This window comes from Oryx dammah, unplaced genomic scaffold (genome assembly GCF_014754425.2).
Source record: "Oryx dammah isolate SB20612 unplaced genomic scaffold, SCBI_Odam_1.1 HiC_scaffold_3, whole genome shotgun sequence".
In the NCBI taxonomy this organism is placed as follows: Eukaryota; Metazoa; Chordata; class Mammalia; order Artiodactyla; family Bovidae; genus Oryx; species Oryx dammah.
The window spans coordinates 28,719,442-28,745,992 of record NW_024070187.1 but is presented as its reverse complement, the minus strand read 5'-3'; the positions used below and the strand labels follow the sequence as shown (position 1 = coordinate 28,745,992).

At 37.3% G+C, this 26,551-nt stretch overlaps 1 protein-coding gene across 1 annotated transcript in view; it reads right to left on the bottom strand.

Annotated features, from left to right (window-relative positions):
* The window catches only part of UNC5C (unc-5 netrin receptor C), a 195,321-nt gene extending 171,878 nt beyond the window's left edge, over positions 1 to 23,443 (bottom strand). Inside the window, exons 1-3 of the mRNA XM_040237306.1 lie at positions 23,382 to 23,443; positions 15,259 to 15,275; positions 12,808 to 13,029 (exon numbers count right to left, since the gene is read on the bottom strand). Coding sequence (XP_040093240.1) covers positions 12,808 to 13,029; positions 15,259 to 15,275; positions 23,382 to 23,443 — 301 coding nt within the window. The remainder of the gene's footprint in view (positions 1 to 12,807; positions 13,030 to 15,258; positions 15,276 to 23,381) is intronic.
* Between the last annotated feature and the right edge of the window lie 3,108 nt (positions 23,444 to 26,551).

Below are 26,551 nucleotides of genomic sequence, written 5' to 3'. Positions count from 1 at the left end.
ATATATATATATACATATTCATATTTATGTGAGTATATAAATATATCATAAATAATATATGATATTGAATTATAAGAAACTGCTATTTTGTACCTCTAAATGAATATTGATAACTTTATATGGTTTACCCTAATATTCATTTACATTTATGAGTATAATGAAAATGGAAGCACAAATAAGTGAAGTGTGGACATGTGTATGCTATGACTTGGGGTTTTATAGAAATACTCATCTATGAAATTTAGATGATATCTTTAGATATATATACTTTAGATACTTCTTTAAGAATGAGTAGGATTTTAACAGAGGTGGAATGGGGGAAAGTACCATATACGTAAGGTGTTTCAGTTGTTTCTGACGTTTTGCAACCCCATGGGCTGTAGCCCGCCAGGGTCTCTGTCCATGGGATTCTCCAGGCAAGAATACTGGAGTGGGTTGCCATTTCTCGTCCAGGGTATCTTCCTGACCTAGGGACCAAACCCACATCCCTTAGGACTCCAGCACTGGCAGGTGAGTTCTTAACCACTAGTGCCACCTGCAACCCACTCCAGTGTTCTTGCCTGGAAAGTCCCAGGGACAGAGGACCCTGGTGGGCTGCCGTCTATAGGGTTGCACAGAGTCAGACACGACTGATGCGACTTAGCAGCAGCAGCAGCAGTGCCACCTGGGAAGCCTAAAGCACAGTATAAAGAAACACTATTTCACACAACACATATTTATTGAGCACCTACTAAGTACCTAACAACAAGTTAAGCATGGAACTAGAATAGCAAAAAAGATAGACATAACCCCTGAATTCATGGAGCTTACTCTTCAGCTCATAATGTTTAGACTGAAGAGGACAGAGAATTTGGGGAAGGAAAAGTGGTAACTGTCTATTTCAAATATCCAAAATTAGGAGTAGGCCAGGACGTGACCAGACTTATTTCCTAAAGTTCCATATAATATAAGTAGGACCATTAAGTCATGATAACAGAAATCTGACTACATTCACTTTAATATGACTTATTGAGAAGCATGCCAGTAATTCATCGAATTTACTCTCACTGAAATAAAGCTTCTGTGATCCTAAGGCACAAAAATGTAGAATGTTTGGACTGATTTAACAAAATTATAAACAAATTCTACATAATTTCATGTCCTAGTCTGACATTAAGTTCTTTGATATTTTTAAAAATATTTCTGTACTTATTTTAGTTTGCTGTGTTGGGTCTTAGTTGCGTCATGCAGGAGTTTTCCTTGTGGCACACGGAGTCTCTAGTTGTGAGGCGTAGGCTCAGTTGGAGCATGGGCTTAGTTGCTCTGTGGCATGTGGGATCTTAGTTCTCCCACCAAGGATTGAAGCCACATCCTCTGCATTGCATGGCAGATTCTTAACCACTGGACCACCAGGGAAATCCCTTTTCATGATATTTTAAGAGATTCTGAGAAAAAGAGTTAAGCTACCAAATAATATGAGGTTAAAAAATGTTTTTCCACTTCAGAGCTTTACTGGGACTTCTACATGCAAAAATTCTTTATATTTTCTCCAAAAGGGGAATATGATTATTGCAGCATTTCCTAAATTATTTCACCACAAAGCTTTTTGTTTATTTAATTTTTTCTCAAATAGCACTTACAAGACACTAGTGGTTTACTGAACACAGTTTAAGAGGAAAAACCAAACTGACCTAGTATACAGGGTATGTGGTGGGGGAGAAACTATTAAAATAAGGCTATGAAGTTTGATTAGGAACAGACTGTACTAAAGCTTTTGAATACATGAGCAAGGAGGAAATGCTTTATCCGTGGACAAAGGAAAGACACATATGTACAAAAATGAAATGTGAGAAACACTTGGGCCTCTTCTTTAGGCCTATAGCCAGCTAGAGAATGGATTGCTGAGGAAAAAGGCTAACACTAAGAAGGTGTAGGAGGCTATTTAAATAATCTAAGATGTATATAATTAAAGACTCTACTAGGGGAGAGGCAGCAAGAATTAAAACCAGAAGGATGTTTTGGGGAGAATTCTGAGGAGGAATGAACTGTTTTTTAATGATCACTCCAGCTGCTGGAGTAAGGGGTGAAGTTGAGATTTCTGTTTTTGCTGATGGAATGTGAAAAAGAGGTAACTAAAATAAGAATGAAAAAGGAGAAAGAATTCTGCAGCTGGGCCACTCTTGTGGGATCTGAATGAGCACAGTATATTTTTTGAAAGCTCTATTTTGAGTAAAGGTAATTCACTTAAATTAGTGTCCATGTGTAGTTACTCTTTATCAACTTCTTTTTTTTTTTTTCCTGTTAAAAAAAAGGGCTCATCTTTTGCTCACCAACTGAAAATCTTTCTATTTTTTGCTATTTGGCCAAATGTTAAATACCTTCACAAATAAAAATAATCAAATCCTAAGCACCATCTTAATTACTAAAGAACCACAAAGGGCCACATATAAAAAACTTGACACAAACAAGAAGGGAGATGAAAAGCATGAAAGATAAATGTTTACCTGACACTGAGAACCAGATTTTCTTTCCTGAGAAAATGGATAATTGTTTTACATATATCTTTTTAAATTTAACTTAGTTCTGTGTACAAAGTTGCAGAAGTATTCAGGGAAACACTGAGTACAGGGCCAAGAGCAAAAACTTTGGAATCAGAGAGACCTGATGTTGACTCATTGGAAAAGACTCTGATGCTGGGAGGGATTGGGGGCAGGAGGAGACAGGGAACAACAGAAGATGAGATGGCTGGATGGCATCACGGACTCAATGGACATGAGTTTGAGTGAACTCTGGGAGTTGGTGATGGACAGGGAGGCCTGGTGTGCTATGATTCATAGGGTCACAAAGAGTTGGACATGACTGAGTGACTGAACTGAACTGAACTGAGTTCATATCAGGCCGAGAGGAGCGACCCCATGTCCAAGGAGTGGCGGCTGCCCAGGCGCAGGAGGGCCAAGAGGAGCTACTCCATGACAAGGTCAGGAGGGGCAACCTCATCCAAGGTAAGGAGCAGTGGCTGCGCTCTGCTGGAGCAGTCGGGAAGAGATACCCCACGTCCAAGGTAAGAGAAACCCAAGTAAGACAGTAGGTGTTGCAAGAGGGCATCAGAGGGCAGACACACTGAAACCACAATCACAGAAAACTAGCCAATCTGATCACATGGACCACAGCCTTGTCTAAGTCAATGAAACTAAGCCATGCTGTGTGGGGCCACCCAAGATGGATGGGTCATGGTGGAAAGGTCTGACAGAATGTGGTTCACCAGACAAGGGAATGGCAAACCACTTTAGTATTCTTGCCTTGAGAACCCCATGAACAGCATGAAAAGGCAAAATGATAGGATACTAAAAGAGGAATTCCCCAGGTTGGTAGGTGACCAATATGCTACTGGAGATCAGTAGAGAAATAACTCCAGAAATAATGAAGGGATGGAGTCAAAGAAAAAACAATACCCAGTTGTGGACATGACTGGTGATAGAATCAAGGTCCGATGCTGTAAAGAGCAATATTGCATAGGAACCAGGAATGTCAGGTCCATGAATCAAGGCAAATTGGAGGTGGTCAAACAGGAGATGGCAAGAGTGAATGTCAACATTCTAGGAATCAGCGAACTAAAATGGACTGGAATGGGTGGATTTAACTCAGATGACCATTATATGTACTACTGTGGGCAGGAATCCCTTAGAAGAAATGGAGTAGCCATCATGGTCAACAAAAAAGTCCAAAATGCAGTACTTGGATGCAATCTCAAAAACGACAGAATGATCTCTGTTCATTTCCGATGCAAACCATTCAATATCACAGTTCTCCAAGCCTATGCCCCAAGCAGTAACACTGAAGAAGCTGAAGAATGGTTCTATGAAGAGCTACAAGAGCTTTTAGAACTAACACCCCAAAAAGATGTCCTTTTATTATAGGGGATTGGAAAGCAAAGGTAGGAGGTTAAGAAACACCTGAAGTAACAGGCAAATTTGGCCTTGAGTATGGAGTGAAGCAGGGCAAAGACTAATAGAGTTTTGCCAAGAGAATGCACTAGTCATAGAAAACACCCTCTTCCAACAACACAAGAGAAGACTCTACACATGGACATCACCAGATGGTCAACACCGAAATCAGATTGATTATATTTTTTCAGCCAAAGATGGAAAAGCTCTATATAGTCAGCAAAAAGAAGACTGGGAGCTGACTGTGGCTTAGATCATGAACTCCTTATTGCCAAATTCAGACTTAAATTGAAGAAAGTAGGGAAAACCACTAGATATTCAGGTATGACCTAAATCAAATCCCTTATGATTATATAGTGGAAGTGAGAAATAGATTTAAGGGACTAGATCTGATAGAGTGCCTGATGAACTATGGATAAAGCTTTGTGACATTGTACAGGAGACAGGGATCAAGACCATCCCCATGGAAAAGAAATGCAAAAAGCAAAATGGCTGTCTGAGGAGGCCTTACAAATAGCTGTGAAAAGAAGAGAAGCAGAAAGCAAATGAGAAAAGGAAAGATATTCCCATTTGAATGTAGAGTTCCAAAGAATAGCAAGGAGAGATAAGAATGCCTTCCTCAGTGATCAATGCAAAGAAATAGAGGAAAACAAGAGAATGGGAAAGACTAGAGATCTCTTCAAGAAAATTAGAGATACCAAGGGAACATTTCATGCAAAGATGGGCTCAATAAAGGACAGAAATGGTATGGACCTAACAGAAGCAGAAGATATTAAGAAGCGGTGGCAAGAATACACAGAAGAACTGTACAAAAAAGATCTTCACGACCCAGATAATCATGATGGTGTGATCACTCACCTAGAGCCAGACATCCTGGAATGTAAAGTCAAGTGGGCGTTAGAAAGCATCACTATGAACAAAGCTAGTGGAGATGATGGAATTGCAGTTGAGCTATTCCAAATCCTGAAAGATGATGCTGTGAAGGTGCTGCACTCAATATGCCAGCAAATTTGGAAAGCTCAACATTGGCTACAGGACTGGAAAAGGTCAGTTTTCATTCCAATCCCAAAGAAAGGCAATGGCAAAGAACGCTCAAACTACCACACAATTGCACTCATCTCACATGCTAGCAAAGTAATGCTCAAAATTCTCCAAGCCAGGCTTCAGCAATAGGTGAACTGTGAAATTCCACATGTTCAAGCTGGTTTTAGAAAAGGCAGAGGAACCAGAGATCAAATTGCCAACATCCACTGGATCATGAAAAAAGCAAGAGAGTTCCAGAAAAACATCTATTTCTGCTTTATTGACTATGCCAAAGCCTTTGACTGTGTGGATCACAATAAACTGTGGAAAATTCTGAAAGAGATGGGAATACCAGACCATCTGACCTGCCTCTTGAGAAATCTGTATGCAGGCCAGGAAGCAACAGTTAGAACTGGACATGGAACAACAGATGGGTTCCAAATAGAAAAAGGAATACGTCAAGGCTGTATCTTGTCACCATGCTTATTTAACTTATATGCAGAGTACATCATGAGAAACGCTGGGCTGGAAGAAACACAAGCTGGAATCAAGATTGCCAGGAGAAATATCAATAACCCCAGATATGCAGATGAAACCACCCTTATGGCAGAAAGTGAAGAGGAACTGAAAAGCCTCTTGATGAAAGTGAAAGAGGAGAGTGAAAAAGTTGGCTTAGAGCTCAACATTCAGAAAATGAAGATCATGGCATCTGGTCCCATCACTTCAGAGGAAATAGATGGCGAAACTGTGGAAACAGTGTCAGACTTTATTTTTGGGGGCTCCAAAATCAGTGCAGATGGTGACTGCAGCCATGGAATTAAAAGACGCTTACTCCTTGGAAGGAAAGTTATGACCAACCTAGATAGCATATTGAAAAGCAGAGACATTACTTTGCCAACAAAGGTCCGTCTAGTCAAGGCTATGGTTTTTCCGGTGGTCATGTATGGATATGAGAGTTGGACTGTGAAGAAAGCTGAGCACCGAAGAATTGATGCTTTTGAACTTGGGTGTTGGAGAAGACTCTTAAGAGTCTCTTGGACTGCAAGGAGATCCAACCAGTCCATCCTAAAGGAGACCAGTTCTGGGTGTTCATTGGAAGGACTGATGCTGAGACTGAAACTACTTTGGCCACCTCATGTGAAGAGTTGACTCATTGGAAAAGACTCTGATGGTGGGAGGGATTGGGGGCAGGAGGAGAAGGGGAGGACAGAGGATGAGATGGCTAGATGGCATCACCAACTCAATGCACATGAGTTTGGGTGAACTCCGGGAGTTGGTGATGGACAGGGAGGCCTGGAGTGCTGCGATAATGGGGTTGCAAAGAGTCGGACACAACTGAGAGACTAAACTGAACTGAACTGAGTTCATATGCAACTGGGCAAATTGGTTTCTTTATCCTGCTGAGCCTCAGTTTTTTCATTTGAAAAGGAGAGTCCCAAAGTTATATCATAAGATTGCTGTGATGACTAAAGACATAATTCATGGGATTCAGTATAAAGCCTGAAATTCTTTGCAATGCTGTCATGTTGGTCCTATTTGTAATATTCTGCTAATGAGAGAATAATTACAGATGAAGAGGGAAAACCTAGGGCTTACTAAAATTTCAAACCAATGGAGGTTTTCTAAACTCCCTTGTTTCTTCAAAGAGGTGAAATGTTTACTTTCCAATGGTGAATCTTAGGTACCATGGAAACAAGGGTTGAAAAGGTTTCAAGTAAATAAAAACCAAGCAGACAAGCCTGAACTTTTCACAAAAATGTAACCATAAAATTTTGAGCAGATGAAGATCTTTGGAATCCTGAAGGAACATGGATGCTTATACTATATTATCAAGAGCTTCTCAACACTCAAAATTTCTAAATCACCTAATACATGCTGCTTTCCACTTTTCTGTTTTTTATATTACATATTTGCAAGAAATGAAATGCGATTTAAATGATGGAAAAGCAAACAGTAACAGTAATGAATGATCTTTAATCAGTACATTTTATTATCTATGGAATAGCTTTGCTCAGTGAATATATATAACGATTTACTTAATATTTCTTCATAATTTAAAAGAAAGAATTTTAGTTGGAGAGAAACTTATGCTGTTTTGTTTTTTTTTTTTTTTTTGTAGTTTTTCGATTAAAATGTACCTCTGGTGGAGCTCTTACTGAATATAGTTGGCTTTTCTTAGTTACAAGGCAATATATCTGATTTCCAAGGTATCTGGTTTCAGGTATCATTATTCTAAGATAGCTGTTGCTGTTGTGGAGTCACTAAGTAGTGTCCAATTCTTTTGCAACTCCATGGACTGTAGCCCATCAGGCTTCTCTGTCCATGGGATTCTCCAGGCAGGAATAGTGGAGTGGGTTTCTATTTCCTTCTCCAGGGTATCTTCCCAACCCAGAGACCAAACCCATCTCTCCTGCCTTGGCAGGCAGATTCTTTACCACTGAGCTACCAGGGAAGCCATTCTAAGGAGGAGATACCTACAAAAAACAAACTTGTTTGCAATGACTTCTCTCTGTCCTGCCATCTGAGAATCAGTTTGATTTTTAAAATGCCTAGAAAATTTCTCTGATATCTAATATATTTCAAGACAATGTATTCTTACATTAATTCTATGTATTCTAATATTCATTAATTCAATGTATTCTAATATTAATAATCACTAAGGCCCATAACAAAACAATAGTCAAACTGTATTAAATAAAAAGCTGGGCACCAAAGTTGCAGATGAAACTAACTTCAGAGGAAAACCCCTCAAGTCTGAACCATGCAATTCAATTTCATTCACAATGTTCTGAAAGAGCAAACAGATGAAAAACAAAGAGCTCTAATATAAGGAGGACTACAAATCTCTCCAATCCCAGTAGTGTATAGGTTGCAGATTTATGATAAAAGGCAAAGAGCTGCAATAAAGCAGTTTGGGCCTTTTAAATTCAGATTTCATTATCTATCATGAAGATAATACATTCAGACGATTGAATGAAAATCAAACAATAAAAAAAAAATCTCTTACTGCCCCAAATTCTGAGCTGTCAACTGCTTGTATGTTTCTCCAGAAAATCCTAATGCATAGACAAATACATGTGCATCCTCTTTTTACATAATAAAGACATATATTGCATGCAATATCGTATATTTTGATTTTCAGTTCAAATTTTATCTGATAGAATTTTCTACCACTTCACATGTGTACAAATCTCATTGTTTTACAAAGCAATGCCATATTCCATCCTAGAGATGAATTGCCCTTGATATACTAACCTCAACAAGGGTACAATGGACAACTTTGTATACAAGCATTTGTGCTCATCAGGAATTTTATTTTTAGATAGTTTCTAAATTTGTAGTTACTGAGTGAAAGGGTATATACATTTAGATGTTGACAGATATTTTCAAATTGGTCTTCTAAAAGATTGTCAATTTGCAACCTCATCAACAAAGTATGAAATATACCGATCCCACTCCATTATCAACACTGTAGTCTAACAACTGTTCTGATCTTGACAACATTTTCTTAGATGTGCCTTTACCACTTACATTTCTTTTCCTACATCTCCATCTTTAAACTCAGCTCAATTTTATTGGTATACATATCATTCCCTTAAAAATATTTTAAGAGCTGCTGCTGCTGCTGCTAAGTCGCTTCAGTTGTGTCCAACTCTGTGTGACCCCATAGACGGCAGCCCACCAGACTCCCCCATCCCTGGGATTCACCAGGCAAGAACACTGGAGTGGGTTGCCATTTCCTTCTCCAATGCATGAAAGTGAAAAGTGAAAGTGAAGTCGCTCAGTTACGTCCTACTCTTAGCAACCCCATGGACTGCAGACCACCAGGGTCCTCCGTCCACGGGATTTTCCAGGCAAGAGTACTAGAGTGGGGTGCCATTGCCTTCTCCGATTTTAAGAGCTAGCAGTATATTAATTAAATTAACCCTTTGATTAGTATATATCTCTTCCTTGGTTTTTGTGGTTTTCTTGCTTTATGTAAATTTAATAATGCTTTATTTTTTCTAAAATAATGGTTTCTTATAGAGCTTCTGGATTTTGTCTTCATTAGAAAAGCTTTGATCACCACTGAAACCAAACAACCAATAAATAAATTGCTAGAACTTTCTCCTAGTGATGATGGTGCAATGACAACAATGATGATGATGTTAACCCTAACATCTAGAATTTATTTTATTCTAAAGAATGAGCTAGAACTCAAGCTTTATATATTTATTTACTTACTTACTTATTTATATTTTATTTTTCCAACTTCCTACCTTGTGCATTTAGAAATTACCACCATCAGAGTATAAAATGCCTTAGACATTTATTTCCTGATTTCTATTTTGTGTCCATTAATCTGTGTATCTTATTCTCTGCTAAGATCAAACTTCTTTAGCCTTATGACACAGTTAAAAAGAGCTGATATCTCTTTATTGTGCTACTATTTCAGAATTTTTCCAGCTATTTTCACAAATTATTTTTCACACAATGCTGATGACTTTATGGATTCATTTATAAATAGCAAACATTTAAAACTATTGTCTTTTTATCTAGGAACAAGACATGTCTTTCCACTTGATTCAAGGCATTGTATCATTATTATTATTTTTTTTGTCTCTGAGTGGATTTTAAACTCTTTCTAAAATTCTCCAAATTTTTGATAGTTTTGTATCTACATTTTTGCATTGTTATTGTAAATGATATATTTTAGTTCAACATAATTTGAACTGACTGTATGGCACCCCACTCCAGTACTCTTGCCTGGAAAATCCCATGGATGGAGGAGCCTGGTAGGCTGCAGTCCATGGGGTCACGAAGAGTCGGACACAACTGAGCGACTTCACTTTGACTTTTCACTTTCATGCATTGGAGAAGGAAATGGCAACCCACTCCAGTATTCTTGCCTAGAGAATCCCAGGGACGGGGAAGCGTGGTGGGTTGCTGTCTATGGGGTTGCACAGAGTCAGACACGACTGAAGCAACTTAGCAGCAGTACTTAGAAAAGTTGGTGGGTTATTGTATATATCTTTTATCAGCCACTTTTCTATATTTTCTTAATGGTTTTCAATTTTTTCCTTTGAAACTGCATAAGTTTTCCAGATCTACAAAATCATATTTGTCCAAATGATCGTTTTCAACTATTTATTTATTTATCTTATCTAATTGCATTGGCCAGTATGTTAAGAACAAAACCAAATGACCGCCCAGGGGGCTCAGTGGTAAAGAATTCACCTACCAAGCAGGGGAAGCAAGAGACTTGGCCTTGATCCTTGAATGGGGAAGATCCTCTGGAAGAGGAAATGGCAACCCACTCCAGTATTCTTGCCTTGGAAATCCCATGGACAGATGAACTTGGCGAGCTACAGTCCACGCAGTCAGAGAGCAGGACACAACTGAGCATGCACACATAAATTACGTTAGGAACAATATCAGAAGATACTAGTCTCTGTGGGTCTCTCTCTTTTTCCTATATTTAAAGGTAACACATTCTCCTGGATGCTAGCTATCCTGTATAGTTTTGGATGAAAAGGAAAAATAACAAATAAGCATTCCATTCCAAATATGAATACTATGCAAGTATTAAGGCTGCCAAATCTTTCCTCAGCTCTAATCTATCCCATCCTGAATTTGAATGAAAACATATCATATATTTTCAGTTATAGTTGCTTTAAGATGTATTTTTAATCATTGGTATAGGCAATATTAATTAATTTTCTGTGGAGATAAAAATATAATGCTTTATGAAATGGAACTGTCTTTAAAAAAAATACACATAAACACATACACAACTGAGAGAGCATGAGGCTGCTAGACGTGTACAGTATCAGAGCAATTTTGTTTTTATTTATAATCTTCCTATAAAAGCATATTCATTAATCGAGTAAAGACAAGCCTAAGTATGTTTATGACTCTCATTTTAGTTTTGTGGTTTTATTTCTTTTTCCTCTTACTATTAAAATGTGTGTGTTTGAAATCTTTACAAATAAATGGGCTGAAACAAATAAAACTCAATTCACTTGAGATTTTGAAGACATCTGGTGGAGCTATTTACTGAGTAATTAGACCAAGAGGTGTAATAGACCAATTCCCTGAAGGAAGAGACTATATAGCTAGATACCCAGTTATTTCTACAGTCATCAGCTTGCATGCAGTGAGCATACTGACTCACAAACTGACAATTATGTGGAGCTACCACCTAATTTTCTAAGACCATTTGTGTTATATAAGTATATGTCTCACAAGCTTTTTCTTTTTTTCAGAGATGCCTCTTCTCAGGCTTCTCACGGTCTATGTTCAATCATCTAATATCTCTTAATTGTTAGAGACACTGAACGAAGATTTCCTTCAAATGCTGGTCACTGTTTGCCCCTCATTAAGCAACCTTTGGATACAAATACGAATTAATTACAAATGAATTTTGAAAACATGTATTCATTTTGTTGTATAGAGATATTTGTGAAAGACAATGAAGATATTTAAATACTTCCACTTTTATCATATTTGTCACAATTTAGTTTGGAAATATTGATCAACGAAGTCTTAATTATTAAAATGCATGTCTTAATATTATTTAAAAAATCACAAATCTGGAAGGGATGTGAAAATTCAGATTGTTATTCTCCCTATTGGAGAGCAAAAACTCTTGAACCACTGTAGAAATATATGTATTTCCTTAGTTTGAAATAACTCTAGGGGTTCCCACAACTCTCTTAAGTTACCTATTGTGGAATAAGAAATTTCTATCAAGAAAGTTACCTTTATAGCCAATATAAATTCTACAGTTTATTAAGATCTACTCCATCCTCTCTTTGGCTTTTAGTATTTTGCTATTAAGAATGATATGTACAAAGCTATAAAGTCAGGATTTTTAACAATGTGAGAAGCAAATATACTCTAATCAAGATCTACCCAGATGGGGGCTACACTTACCACTTTTCTTTGTGGAACCCACAATATCACTTTTCTCAGTCACTCTGAATTTAACTTCAGCGAAGAGTTAGGTAATTAGGATTCATTTTCAGATGTAAGTTAAAGATACAAATATTTTGAATCTACAGTCTTTACAAATTGTTTAAAAATATATAAGGGGAACTATGCATGGGAATTAACACTTGACAATCATGTAAACAAGTGCTGCTGCTGCTGCTAAGGAGCTCCAGTTGTGTCCAACTCTGTGCGACCCTATGGGCAGCAGCCCACCAGGCTCCTCTGTCCACGGGATTCTCCAGGCAAGAATACTGGAGTGGGTTGGTAAACAAGTACAATTTATCCTTAATTGAAAACGTTCCTCAATTCCAGGATATTTAGGCCTGACACCAGACTTGAAAACACAAATGAAATTCAAAGGCATTTTTCACAAAGGTATTTACTCACCATAATTCAATCTATTCACTCTCATTATTTATCTTCTTAAGTATAAAGTAAAAGTGAAAGTCACTCAGTTGTGTCTGACTCTTTGTGACCCCATGGACTGTAGGCCACAGGTTCCTCTGTCTATGGAATTCTCCAGGCCAGAATACTGAAGTGGGTAGTCATTCCGATCTCCAGGATATCTTCCCAAACCAGGGATCGAACCCAGGGCTCCCACATTGCAGGCAGATTCTTTACCATCTGGACTATCACGGAAGCCCTCTTAAGCATAAACCATACCTTAATTCTATGGGGTTCAACAGGAACCAAGTCAAGATTTATTCATCACATTTTCCTTTGCAATACAGGGAATGATATTACCAAATCTTAACCAAACGGCCTTAAAATTTTTTACCAAAGGATAATCATTGCACTTTCAATTTCAATAACTGAAGGAACAATATGACAACACAGCAAAGTAGTAAGTGAATCCTAAACAGCAGTGCAAATGCAATGGAGAACTCACCAGAAGTTTCATCTACTCTCTCATCTACTATGTGGTCCTTCTGATGAACCCATTCACTATTGCACTTGAAGTAGATCTGGGTGGCAGGGCTGGCTTTACAATACAGGTTCACAGGCTTATTCTTCACAATATAAGCTTCTTCAGGCTCAATAAGGAAATGTGGCAGAGGTTCAGGTGGGTCAGATGGAAAGGTTTCTGGGAGTTCATGAAAAAAGTCGTCATCTGGCAAAACAAGAAAATGAAAAATGTTTAGAACTTTGTAGCCATTTGCCTTTCACTTGCTCTTTGTTCAAAAAGAATAAAACTGTGGGCAATCATTAGTCATATCCATTTCACCCTTTCTTTAATCAAGGTATACAGAAGGCTTGCATGTACTCCAAGAGGCATCACACCTGATGTTTAGGAATCATTTTCTAGGAACTTGCAATCAGCTGTGTCTAGCTTGAGTTGAACAGTATAGGAACATCAACCCTTCAACTTGGCATGTGCGAGTGTCCACTGGATGACATTTTGACATCTAAGGGCTGAAAACGCCACCCTCAGATTCTGCTAAGCGCCTTCATTTTTGAATAAACAAAGGCCTGAGCTGAGTTACACCTGTGTAGAACAATTAACTGCACCTTTTCCCAGTCCCCTTTCCCTGAGCTCCCCAGGCTCCCCATGCCTTAGACAACCCTGCTTCTTTATTCTTTACTTCATAGCTACCTCTAGATGGCGCTAGTGGTAAAGAACCTGCCTGCCAATGCAGATGCTGGAGACAAAGGTTTGATCCTTGGGTCAGAAAGATCCCCTGGAGAAGGGCAGGACAACCCGCTCCAGTATTCTTGCCTGGGAAATCCCAAGGACAGAAGAGCCTGGTGGGCTACAGTCCATAGGGTCGCAAAGAGTTGGACACAACTGAAGCAACTTAGCATGCACGCATAAATACTCTGAACCCTTGCCTTTGGAGAGGTGGTTCTGAGACTTGCTCCTTGATATCTTTACTTAGCTGCCCTTTTTCCTGAAAACCTAGGCAGCTCTGAGTTTTGGCTTGCTGTATATTGGGCAAAACAAACCTGGCTTGATAACAATAATGATTCATAAATCATCTAGTTAAGTAATTTGAGTGCCTGCTATTAAACAGGCAATGTGTTAGGTCTAGCGACTAGTTGTTTAACTAAGGATTTAGATGGTTATCCTTATTTTTACACATGACAAAACACAATATCTAGGGTGATAATTATCTTGCCCTGAGAACATAGGTAATAAATTGCAGAACTGCGATCAACCCAGCTTTGTTTCCCTCACAAACTGTGATCTGCCCAACATAGCACTATGCCTCCCACTACACAGTGCTACCCTTGAGAGCAACTTCATAAGAAAAACTTATTTGAAAAGTATAAGGCTCTTGTGTGTGTGTGTGTGTGTGTGTGTGTGTGTGTGTGTGTGTGTGTGTGTATTCAGTCGCTAAGTTGTACACCACTCCTTATGAGCCCATAGACTGTAGCCAAGCTCCTCTGTCCATGGGATTATCCAGGCAAGAATACTGGAGTGGGTTGCCATTTCCTCCTTCAGGGGATCCTCCCGATCCAGGGATCAAACCCATGTCTCCTGTGTTGGCAGGTAGATTCTTTTCCACTTGAGCCACCTGGCTATTAGGTAAGCCTTGAATCCTATGCAAGGAGCTTAGAAGAAATACTAGAAATATGAGTTAAAGATCTTTAAGTTCAGATTCAAGTCTGTCATTATTTTCAAAAGATGCCACTTCATGATATATTCATTCACTTAACCAAAAATATTTATTGGATTAATTATTAATTTATAATTATTAATTATTATTGACTCAGAATTATTCTCAATACTGGAAATATACATGATAACATCAAGTCAACCAATAGTATTAATATTAATAGTTTTGCAGTAAAACCTAGAGTTTAGAAATGCTGTTTAGTCTTATTTGGAAACTGTTTCTCAAATACCATACAGTTATATGATTAGTCACTTATTCTCATTCAGTTCAGTTTAGTTCAGTCACTCAGTAGTGTCCGACTCTTTGCGACCCCATGAATCGCAGCACACCAGGCCTCCCTGTCCATCACCAACTCCCGGAGTTCACTCAGACTTGCGTCCATTGAGTCAGTGATGCCATCCAGCCATCTCATCCTCTGTAGTCCCCTTTTCCTCCCGCCCCCAATCCCTCCCAGCATCAGAGTCTTTTCCAGTGAGTCAACTCTTCACATGAGGTGGCCAAAGTACTGGAGTTTCAGCTTCAGCATCATTCCCTCCAAAGAAATCCCAGGGCTGATCTCCTTCAGAATGGACTGGTTGGATCTCCTTGCAGTCCAAGGGACTCTCAAGAATCTTCTCCAACACCAATTCTCATTAGAATATTAATAATATTAGAGTATTAACATGAAGAACAAAAGCCTCATTTTTTTATACACTGAAATTTGTCAAACATATTGCTCCTACCTTGCTGCTCCAAAGCACTGAATAAACAAAACCCCAAGACCATTACAGATACTTACACAATTTGAGGTATATTTTCCTTTAACTTGATTTCCAAATAAAAAACAGAAACTAATAAAAGTGCCCTTAGAAACCCTATTATTATACTTCACAAAAGACAAAGGAATCTAATGCACTACATTTCAGTTAGCCCTGATAATTTTCTTCTTATGAAGGATAGTGGAGAACAAAACTATTATTAACTTCCTACATTGACTAAGCACCCTGGGCTAATATGTAAGTTAAAACTCAGAGGCCAAAATTAAAAGTTTTTACAAGTTCTTTAAAAGCATGTATTGCCGTTGTTCAGTCACTAGGTCATGTCCCACTCTTTACGACCCCATGAACTGCAGCATGCCAGGCTTCCCTGTCCTTCACTATCTTCCTAGCTTTGCTAAAAAAAAAAAAACAAAAAAACAAAAAAACACACACACACAAAAGCACATATATTCAGCAGCAAATATTGATTATGGTGTTGGTAGTTAAACACTGATTACTAAGACATTATCTTGGAAGTCATTTCATGGCTTATTCAGTTGTTTCCCTGTTTGGGAAGACAGCCATTGGGAAAGGGGACATTTGTCCACTAAGAAACTTGGCTTGGGACTTTTCCATCTAGGTCATGTGATCACAGTCAATTAGTAATGACATCTAGTCTCTACTAATTTGTTCTGCAGTCAAAACTGGCTTTACCTGCATCACAGACAAAACTAGCTTTCAAAACCACCCCACAATTAAAAACAACTGACTCTGCAATGGAAATGATGTTTCCCGTCTCTAACTTGATTTCTCACTTTACTTCCTTAATATACTTTCTTCTGACAGGGCATCATTTCTGGACTTTCAGTTGTTGGACATCAAGGACACAAACTGTCAGCTTACTACAGAATAACCTCATTTCCATCAACTTCAGCTTCTGTAGTCAATGTGCAAGAACACTCAAGAGTACCTAAATAAACAGTTCAGAAAGGCAGAGAAACAGGGCACTGAGGTATTGACAGATCCATCAGCGTGAAGCTGATGTCTTGAAGGCCTTATTCCATTTTTTGTTGTTTTTCTCTTCTGAAGCACTTACTGATACATGTAATGACAGACTGTGCCGATAATCAATAAAGTGCCACAAAATATAAGACTCAAATTCTGTAAAATGTTACTGTTGTTTTCAATTATTACTCACAAAGGCAGAGGGTAACTCAATTTTTTTAACTATTTGTGTATATTTATACATACAACATGAGTATGTATTCCATAACAATATATTTATTCAAGTAAGCAAAATGTAAAAAAGCCTTCTTTTCAGCCATTGTTCTAGAAGATGAGACTTGCTCCTTTAGAAGGAATGATGATTGTAAGATATCAGGTAATTATATACCACCTTACCTTATTCAGTAATGCAGCGAAAGTAGTTACATGTTTACATCCTACAGAAAGATAGAAAAGGACTAAAAATTGATTACCCTGCCTAGCCAATACATATACCTCTTCATTCTTCACTTCATCTCTGACTTCAGCCAAGTTCAAATGTGGATAAAATGATATGAGATGCTTTAGTCATTTAAAAAAAAAATTCATCTGATTATTTTGTTGCAAACCACTGGGAACCTTAATGGATTAGTCCAAGAAAAAGTCACACATATGCTTTCAAGGCAAACGGGGCTCTGTTAAGTGTGGGGAAAAAACAGTAATGATTTGATGCATTTAGAAAATGTATGAACAAACTAATTTTGAATTTCCTTAATTTTGAATTTTAAAACATAGATGATCACTATAATGAAAGAGAAATAATTCTATGAGTTTGAGGCTTAATAAATTATTAATTTTTCAAGGTGTCTGTTAAATAACAATATCTAACTTATTAAGAAATTATTTCTATCATTTAAAATGTTTTCATCATAACTCCAGTGTTTCTTTAATACATCATTCTAGTCTATGTATGAACCCCATTCTTAAATTTGATCTAGAGAGATGCCTTAACCAATCACAGTATATTAGTTTATTAATATTTCTTGTGCTACAGATACAGTATATTTAAGCCCATGCCCTAGATTAATTCACATCAAGCAATATGTACAACACTTCTAGTACTTAATTTGGGTGTAAGAGAACGACATTTATAAAGGTAATTTTCAAGACCTTGAGTCAGTAAGATATACATAGTGAAACAGATAATAAAAAGTGCAACTGTACTGATTATCAGTGGGCTTGCTGTTGAGAAACCCTTTCTTTGATCATTTGCAACAGATGGCCTGGGTACCATGCCCAACTGTGGAAAATGGCCCAGAAAACAGCTCTCCCACCATTAGGTTAAGCATGCTAAGAGAAAACTGTCTTTGCTCTAGACAAAAAATGATAAGTGTCAGCATTGATTTCCAGATATAGTGGTATTACATAAATTGCCTTTTAATGAAATTTTATCTTCTATTTTTGCTCTAGTAATTAAAAAAAATCAAACAAGCAAGTCAATTCCCTTCAATCAAGATGTATAAAGAAAAATGGCTGAGTATTTAAATATCCAGTATGGTTACATCTATATGTATTTAACAAGGAAAAAGTGATCATCTCCAAATACCATGTGCAATAAGGAAAAAAACATCATCTGTAAGTGTTCACCTACAAATACTTCTTCATGAACATTTAGCTCATCACACTATAAATTTGCCTCTCACATATGCAGAAATCTACTTTCCAATTTTGGCAACCAGAGTTATCCAACTATTCCCAATTTTCAAAGCCAGAAATATATAACAAATTCTTAACACTAGTATGAAAGTTCTTTGAAGACAGGGTCTACTGTTGTTTTTGTTTTTATTTTCCATAAGTCTAGTATAGCATCAGGCACTTATAGAAGGTCAACAAAATGCTCACACTAATGTGACTTTGAGCATTCATAACAGATCCACAAAGTATTTTAGAGTTTACAGTGCCTCAAATTCATTTACAAATATAAGGTGTCATAAAAATAGTAAAATCTACAGACTGGACTGGCTATCAAATTTGTGTGGCCCAGTGCAAAATGACAATTTGGGGATCCTTTGTATAAAAATGTATTAAGAATTCTGAGACACTTAGAGCAGGGTATTAAACAAAGCATAGGTGCTGTGTGGCAGCACAGGTCAACATACCATGAAGGTGGCGCTGTCTATAAACATTGTTTAGTTGAGGGTTTCACATCATGTGAAATCTGAGAATTGAAATTAGATACTACTTAGTGGATATCCAATTTAGAACTTATCTGGTATTTCCCAGCTTCTTATAGTGATCAGATTTTTTTCTAGAAGAAAACATGGCTTTTCAGACTGAGAAACTCAGGTGCCAATCAATTCTCTAAGCAAGTGTGTCTGCAGTGGTGTTCAAGGGAAAGTGTGTGATTGTATCTGTTACTGGCTTTCCCTTTGATGTACTCCAGTGCCCATCCAAAGGCCTGATCCAAAACAAATAAAATTCCTGCCACACCAAGGTTAACATTTTTAGGGCACTAGAGGTACGTGAGAATAATAAACAAGGTTTGAGATTCTACCTTGAACTGGTAGGCTGTTTACTGAGATCATTTCCTAGCATGCTATTCATTTTACTGCACAAATAAGCCAGCTTTTTGATAGTAGTATTAAGGTCATGCTGCAAAAGTTGAAGCTATAAAAGAACAATTTGATTTTTCAGCAGTGAGTGTATCCTCTTACCACTTTATTTCTTAATATAAATATCCAAAGAGTCTCCTGAAGTCTTCAGGGAGATAATGGGAACTCGATTTGTGAATAGCAACTTCAGACTGTGAAGCTATTTCTGACAACACACTACAGTTATCTTAAGTCATTATATATAAAGGCACATTCCAGATGCTAATACTGTCCACATTACGCTATTTGGACAAATTGACTTAATTAAATAGCTAAACAGTTTTTCTGCATGTAGTTCATTCAAATTAGCAAAGAAAAATTTCCAAATTTGGTTTTATTCTGTTTGTTGAGTTCAGTATTAACTTAAAGATATACTGCCTTTTTGATTCAGATTTAACATTATTTTTCTTTTTACCCTCCCTAACACATGACATAATTTTCCACTTTCTACCATTATTCAACAATGATATTAACACTTTCATTTCAATATCAGGTAAATCTCAGTATTCCTTTTCTGTTATCTCATATAGCCTTTTGTTTTTTCATTTATATACAAGAAGAGAAAGCTTTGCACCATGTACTATTTTTATAGACTTTTCATTCCACCTAATTTTTGACAGGAAAATATTATGCTATGAACATCAATCTAGGAAGCTTTAGGTTTCTGGTTTTATTGCTATATATCAAGCTTTAATTTTCATGAACTTAATACATAAGTTTCTATATTTCTAAATCATAAGACTTAAGCTATTATGCTTATATCATAAAATATATGACTATTATCTCTTTGTCTGAGACCTGGAGCGTAGTCTTTTGAAATGGAATTTACTTCCAAATGATTCAAGAGCAATTTAAAATGAATGACTGCAAAGCTAATTTTATCTGCATTTGGCTGCCCATCCATCAGAGAAATAATTCATGATATATTACAACAAAAGGCAACTGGAGTTAACTATTTGAATGAGACTTTGGCTTATTTTTAATATTTTGATAAAAATATCCTTTGAAAGACAAAGACTATGGCTTTTATTACAAGTAACATATTAATGGATTCATCATTTAAATTTAAGTAGTGGAATATATAATGCCTTAAATGTATTGGACAATTTGAAAGTGCTGCATGATTTCTAACTCTAAAAGAAAAAAACTTTTTTTCTACATTTAAGGAAATAATTTCTAAATAATCCCCATACATTATTAATAGTGACATGCACTTAGCTGTGAAAGAGAGGCACCTCCTTCTGCTCCAGTATAAGCCTTTATTATTTCTGACTTTTGCTAACATAAAATCCTAAGTGTTTTCCTGCCTACAGTCTCTCCTTTGCTATGTGTTCTATACACCATGCTCTTAGAAAAGTTTGCTTCCTTCTTCAAATAATTTAATCAATGCAATGTAAAGCATGATGGTAAGTTTCTTTTTGCTTATCACATTAACTAAAATATACTGAATGACTGATGAGGTTTTGAGGAAATGTGTATTTGCACATACTAGCTATAATGTAAATTGGTATCACAGTAGAAAGTATTTGAAAATACAAATAAAAATTAAATCTATGTATATACCAAAATAGGTTATCCCACTTCTTGGAATCCCTGTTTCAGGCATAATGGCATCAAAATATAAATGTATACAAAGATGTTCACTGCAACAAAATGCAGCTGAACTATTTAAATGAGTTTGAGAACAACTTAACAACAAACTAAGGAATGATCAGATAATTATTAATGATATATCCATCCAGGAGAACACTATTTCATCAATAAAAATAAGGAGGCAAATTTGTACGTATTAAATTAGAAGAGTATCCATTATTCACTAGGCAAATAAAACAAGGTTTCAGCCAATCTGTATAGAGTGATGCAACTTTTGTTAAAGACAGAAAAGAAGGAATGAAAGGAGAGAGGGCAGAAAGAGCAGTGTGCGTGTGTGTGTGTGTGTAGATGGCTGCATCAATAAATCATGAGAAAAAGTGTAAGGCAAAGCCTAGAAGCCAAAGCCTAAAAATATTAACAGTAAATACTTCTTGGGGAGAAGAATCAGAGAGCTTTAGGGGGAATTTTTTCCCTCTATTTGGAGTGGATTTTTCACATCTTAGATTATGGAGGATTTCTATTTTTTAATGTGTTTTTGAGTTTGTATTTAAATTAAGAAAAGGGGAAATTAGATAATTCCACATGCAACCTACAGCTTCTGCCTAGAATAACCAGTATCAGTTTCTTCACTACATTAAACCTTCCCAAATCAATGCTACTGACTCCATAAAGCTTTATGTGATGTCTTCACTAACACCTGTGTTCAAAGATCACATTACTTGTAGCTATACACCATTTATTTCATTCTGACTCGTTATATCTCATTTTTCTCTTTAGTCCATTGTCCTAATTTCATCTGTGTGACTCTGACTTTAAGATAGTACACTATATTTCTCAAAAGTTGCTTAAAAAATATTTGTGGATTATCTTCTATATGCTAGGGCTGTCCTAGCTGTTATAGTCAAGCTGCACTTTATCTCTCAATGAAATCTTTTTTCTTATAAACTGATAGTGAAATAAAAGATACTAAGGTTATGATAATCTGAATTTATAATAAAAATTGGCCAATTAGTCTGGTTATATAAATAATGTGTTTATAATTCATTAATACTTGATTTTCACTTTAATGTGCTTATTAATTTTAGGATGTCAGAAAGGTTTGCTAACACAATTAGAAACTTAATGGGCTTCCCTGGTGGCTCAGATGGCAAAGAATCCTCCTGCAGTGCAGGAGGCCCAAGTTCGATCCCTGGGTTGGGAAGATCCGCTGGAGAGGGGAATGGCTGCCCACTCCAGTATTCTGGCCTGGAGAATTCCATGGGCAGAGAAGCCTGGCGGGCTACAGTCCCTGGGTTACAAAGAGCTGGACACGACAGTGCGACTAACACACAACAACACGTAGAGATTTACATAGTGAATTAAGAAGTTCTACCCCTCCCCCCATGATAAGTTCTACTGCATTCTTACTCTCCATTAATGGTTAGAATTATAAATCCTATACTATTATTTTGAATTTCAGGAATCTAATGAATAAAGCAAGATCGTTCAGAAAAATATTATAGAAACTAAACAATTATCAATAGATAAATAAGACAACATAAATCTTAAGTTAATTCTTAAATTTTAATTTAACTAAAAGAATGACTTATAGTTTAAAAGAATCCAATAAAGATTTGAAAATTTAACATTATATTCATATAGCACATATTTATTTCTTTCCTGTTAAACTCTTCTGTGATGGTCAGTTTTACAAGTCAAGATGCCAAGAATATACTCTCCAATTATTCAGTCAAACCCTAATCTAGGTGTTGCTGTGAAGATATTTTCTGGATGTGATTAAGCCCAAAATTAGCTTCCTTGAGTAAGAGAAATTATCCTAGATAAAAAGTGCGTGCTTGATTCCATCCACTGAGAGCCTAATAAGCAGCACTAAGACTTCCCCAGCAACACCTAGGTTACTACTTGATTGAATAAGGGGACTGTAGCCTAGCCAGGCTGACACACAAAGCTGGCCATTACACTTCCCACAACTTTATCACCACCTCATTTTATAACTCCTACTCATTCTTCAGGTATCAAACACCCCTTCTTTGGAAGGCCACTCTGCTTCAAATATTGGACATAAACCCCCGATATCACCTATCACCACCCATTGCTCTCTATTCTTCTTATGTATAGTTCTTCCTCACTAGAAGGCAAGTTCAAGGGTTAGGAAGTTTTTATCTTACTCATTTCCACATTACTGACATGTAGTCCAGTGCCTGGCAAGAACTTCAGCTTTTTTTCCCCTTCCCATTTGAACTGTTCCTAAAGAAGTTCTATAAGATAGAAATATATAGGAATTACATGAGAAGAAATCCTTGCACAAAATATAACAGAAGTATACATATTTGAAAGGTGGTTCTTTAGTGTTTATAAGTACACATCCAGTTCCTGTATAAAAAAATTATATCTATCCTCTAAGCAACTGTAAATATCATATATCATGAGGTGTGCCATAGCTTTGGACTAAATACATCCCCTCACTAATCAAAGTTGAATTTACAACATTTTGTGAGTGGGAAATAACATGCTACATCTGATTATAGTCTCTCTGCAACTCCTTGGCCTCATTTGACACTGGACTTCATTGCACCGCTCCCTCCTCTCTGAAACTTCGTCCTCTCTGGGGGACTGTGCATTAGCACTGGATTGCTTCCCATCCTACCTCTGTGACCTTTCTCTTCATTCTTTCCTGCTTGAATACAGAGAGATACTTTCCAAGGTTCCCTCCTTTAGTCTCTCCCTTGGGCAACTCATCCACAACTCTGGCTACAATTATCAGATCATGTCACACATACAACCTTCTGCTCCACCCCCTCTGCTTCTTAAAACCCTTCAGTGCCTTTGCATTGACTGAGAATGAAATCAGATTCTTTAGCAAGGCTGACAAGGACCCGCCTGATCTGACTGCTGCCAGTCTCTATGTCTCCTTTCCAAGCCTTCTGTCCTTTCCTTGTCATGCTCGAGACAAGCAGACTGGTATTTATATCTCTGAACACACCAAACTCAGTCCCACTTGAGGTCATTTGCACTTGCTCTTCGTTTCTCTAAGAAAGATCTTTCACCTCCTTCTTGCCACTTAGGATTCAGCTCAAAATGCCTTCAGCTCAAAATGCCTTCTGGGCAATGACGGATTTGACTACTCAATCTCTATTTGTTTTTTTTTTTTTTTTTTACCAAGTCCAAGCTTGAATTGCTTGCTGTACAACAGACCAATGAATCGAGAGATCAGTTGTTAGTGCATGAAATAGTGACTTCATTTGGAAAGAAGCCAACCAAGAAGATGGTGGACTTGTGTTCCAAACAACCATCTTGCCCAAGTTAGAATTCAGGTACGGGAGGCTAACACATAGCCTCTGGAAGGTAAGTATTAATTACTTCCTTCCTGCAGTCTTCCACAGTTGGGCCTGGTCAGGATGTTTCCTGTGAGCTAAACAAAGGTATTTTAGCTTAATGCTCCTTACCTGGGAGGATGAAGGGTTCCTGGAAATGGGCCATTATGTATAATTATGCTTATAGGCAACATCCCTTTAGTGATGAACTTTTAATATAATACAAATATTTTTCCTTGATTCATTATCTCCTATCACTATCTCAAATTAGTTTACCAAGTTAGTTGCTTATTTTCTTTGCCCTTCCCACAGAACTCCAAACTTTATGAGATCAGAAGTTTCACTGTCTAACTTCAGCATCAACATTAAACTTCCCTCTAAAACTAACTTCTTTTGACTCAACCCCTTATTTGCGACTGTAATAGCCTCAAGTGAGGAGCCTGGAGTCCCATCTCCCCATTGAGTTGAACTCATCTATATGGATAAATAAGTGAAACTCACTCAGCAATGTGCAACTCTTTGTGACTTCATGGACTACATAGCCCATGGCATTTTCCAGGCCAGAATACTGGAGTGGGTAGCTGTTCCCTTCTCCAGGGGATCCTCTCAAACCAGGGATTAAACCCAGGTCTCCTGTATTGCAGGCAGATTCTTTACCAACTGAGCCACAAGAGAAGCCCAAGAATATTGAAGTGGGTAGCCTATCCTTTCTCCAGTGGATCTTCCTGATTCAGGAATCGAACTGGGATCTCCAGCATTGTAGACATTCTTTACCAGCTGAGCTACCAGGGAAGCCCCACCTACATGCATAGTGCATAAAATCTGCTCTAAATTTTCTCACTCACCATCAACCCTTATCCCCCTTTGCATCACCAGAACTCAAGTTGAGGTCCTACCATTTTCCTGAAATTACTGAAATTACTACTTGTTACCGATTTGGCTTGCTCATGAACTTTTCTTTCTCAATACCTTCTATATCACATCATTATATTAGCATTTCTAAACAGAATATGAAATCATAATCGATTTTGCTGGAAACTTTCATTATTCAATAAAACATGACCCCAAATAAGCTGAATTTACCTCATATTACCACCTTTCAGCTTAGTTAGGGAAAACATGGTGTGAGATGCTTGCGGTTGTAGAGAAGTAATTTGTTGCATAATTCAGTATCCACATAAAATTTGAGAGTTGGCCTATTTTCCAGAAAAGGAAATGAAGGCCCAACTACTTTGAGTGAATTGCACAGCTATTAAATGGAAGAAATGACCTCTCAGGCTAATATTGAAATTTCATGGCTCTGATACATATTTTTTGATTATGTAAACTCCATGGCACTGCTTCAATCCCCCCTTCTAATTAAGTTTATTTGCTGTCTTCTTATTTTTGAGTTACTTCATGCTTATTGCTTATTAATGCTGTTATTTTATTTTTTCTTAATTACAAAGTTACAAGACTTACAGATTTTAGTTGACAAAATTCTGTAATAAACAAATAACAAAAAGAGAAAGTCATTCCTAAGCTCCATCCCACTCCCTGGACCTACTTACTATCGATACTAGTGTTTTATTCAGAATGTTTCTCTATGCAGTCACTTTGGCAGGTGTGTGTGTGTGTGTGTGTATAAATGTGTGTGGATACATGCTTGCCTGCTCAGTTGCTTCTGTCACTTCCAACTCTTTGTGAACATCTGGACTGTAGCCCGCCAGGCCCCTCTGTCTATGGGACAACAATACTGGAGTAGGTTGCCATGCCCTCCATCAGGGGATCTTCCTGACTCAGGGACTGAATCTGTGTCTCCTGTATTACAGGCAGATTCTTTACCCACTGAGCCATCTGGGAAGACTCATATGGATACATATATGGCATTAAAAATACAAGTGGGATCATGCAGTACATGTTGCTCTGGGTTGGTACTGCTTTCTATAGTAAATTCTCTGTTCCACTTAATCTACTTGCCAGGTGAGTGCCATGACATGCCTACTAAGTTTAGTATAAGCTGACAGCCAATGTAAAACAAAAAAAGAAAAAAAAATGCAATTTAAGGCTTTGGTAGTATTTGCATGACACTAAACTTTCTGCAGATGCTTTACAACAAAAACAAACAAGCATCACAATCTTTGTTAATGTCTCTATTATCTTCAACTTTGATATTTGAATTCTGGATCCGTATCTGTCTTTTTCAAAATCATAGTTTACACGTGGCATGTGATTCAAAGTCATATTTCATAAATTCTGCTTACTAACTGAGGGTACTGATCATGTACTGATATATCCATTTTTTATCTTTTTTGATGGAGCAAGTGACATTCTTTCAAAATTTACTGTTTAAAATATAATATATCCATTATACCAAAGAAGATGGTAAGGGTAGGAATCACCTCCAGCAAGATAAAGCGTTGGTTAATTTTTCACGTTTCACCTCTCCTGCCACTGGAAATCACAACACTTGACACTAGGTCACAAAATTATTAAACCTTAAAGGAGCAACACTTCCTTCTCCATGTGAGACCTCACTTCTCCTTGACACTTTACTCCTGAAATCCCTTTAGGCTCCTTGCCTTTTCTCCCTGCCTTTAACTCCCGTAACTAATTACATTTGGACAAGCCTTTGGTGAAAATAGTTTTCCTTCAAAGTTATTCATTCAAAGTTCCCCTTAAGGCATTCTTTGTCACTTTAGCCCAGCCTGATATCTTTACACAAAGTTGAAAGAGGTGAGCTATTTTTTATAAAAT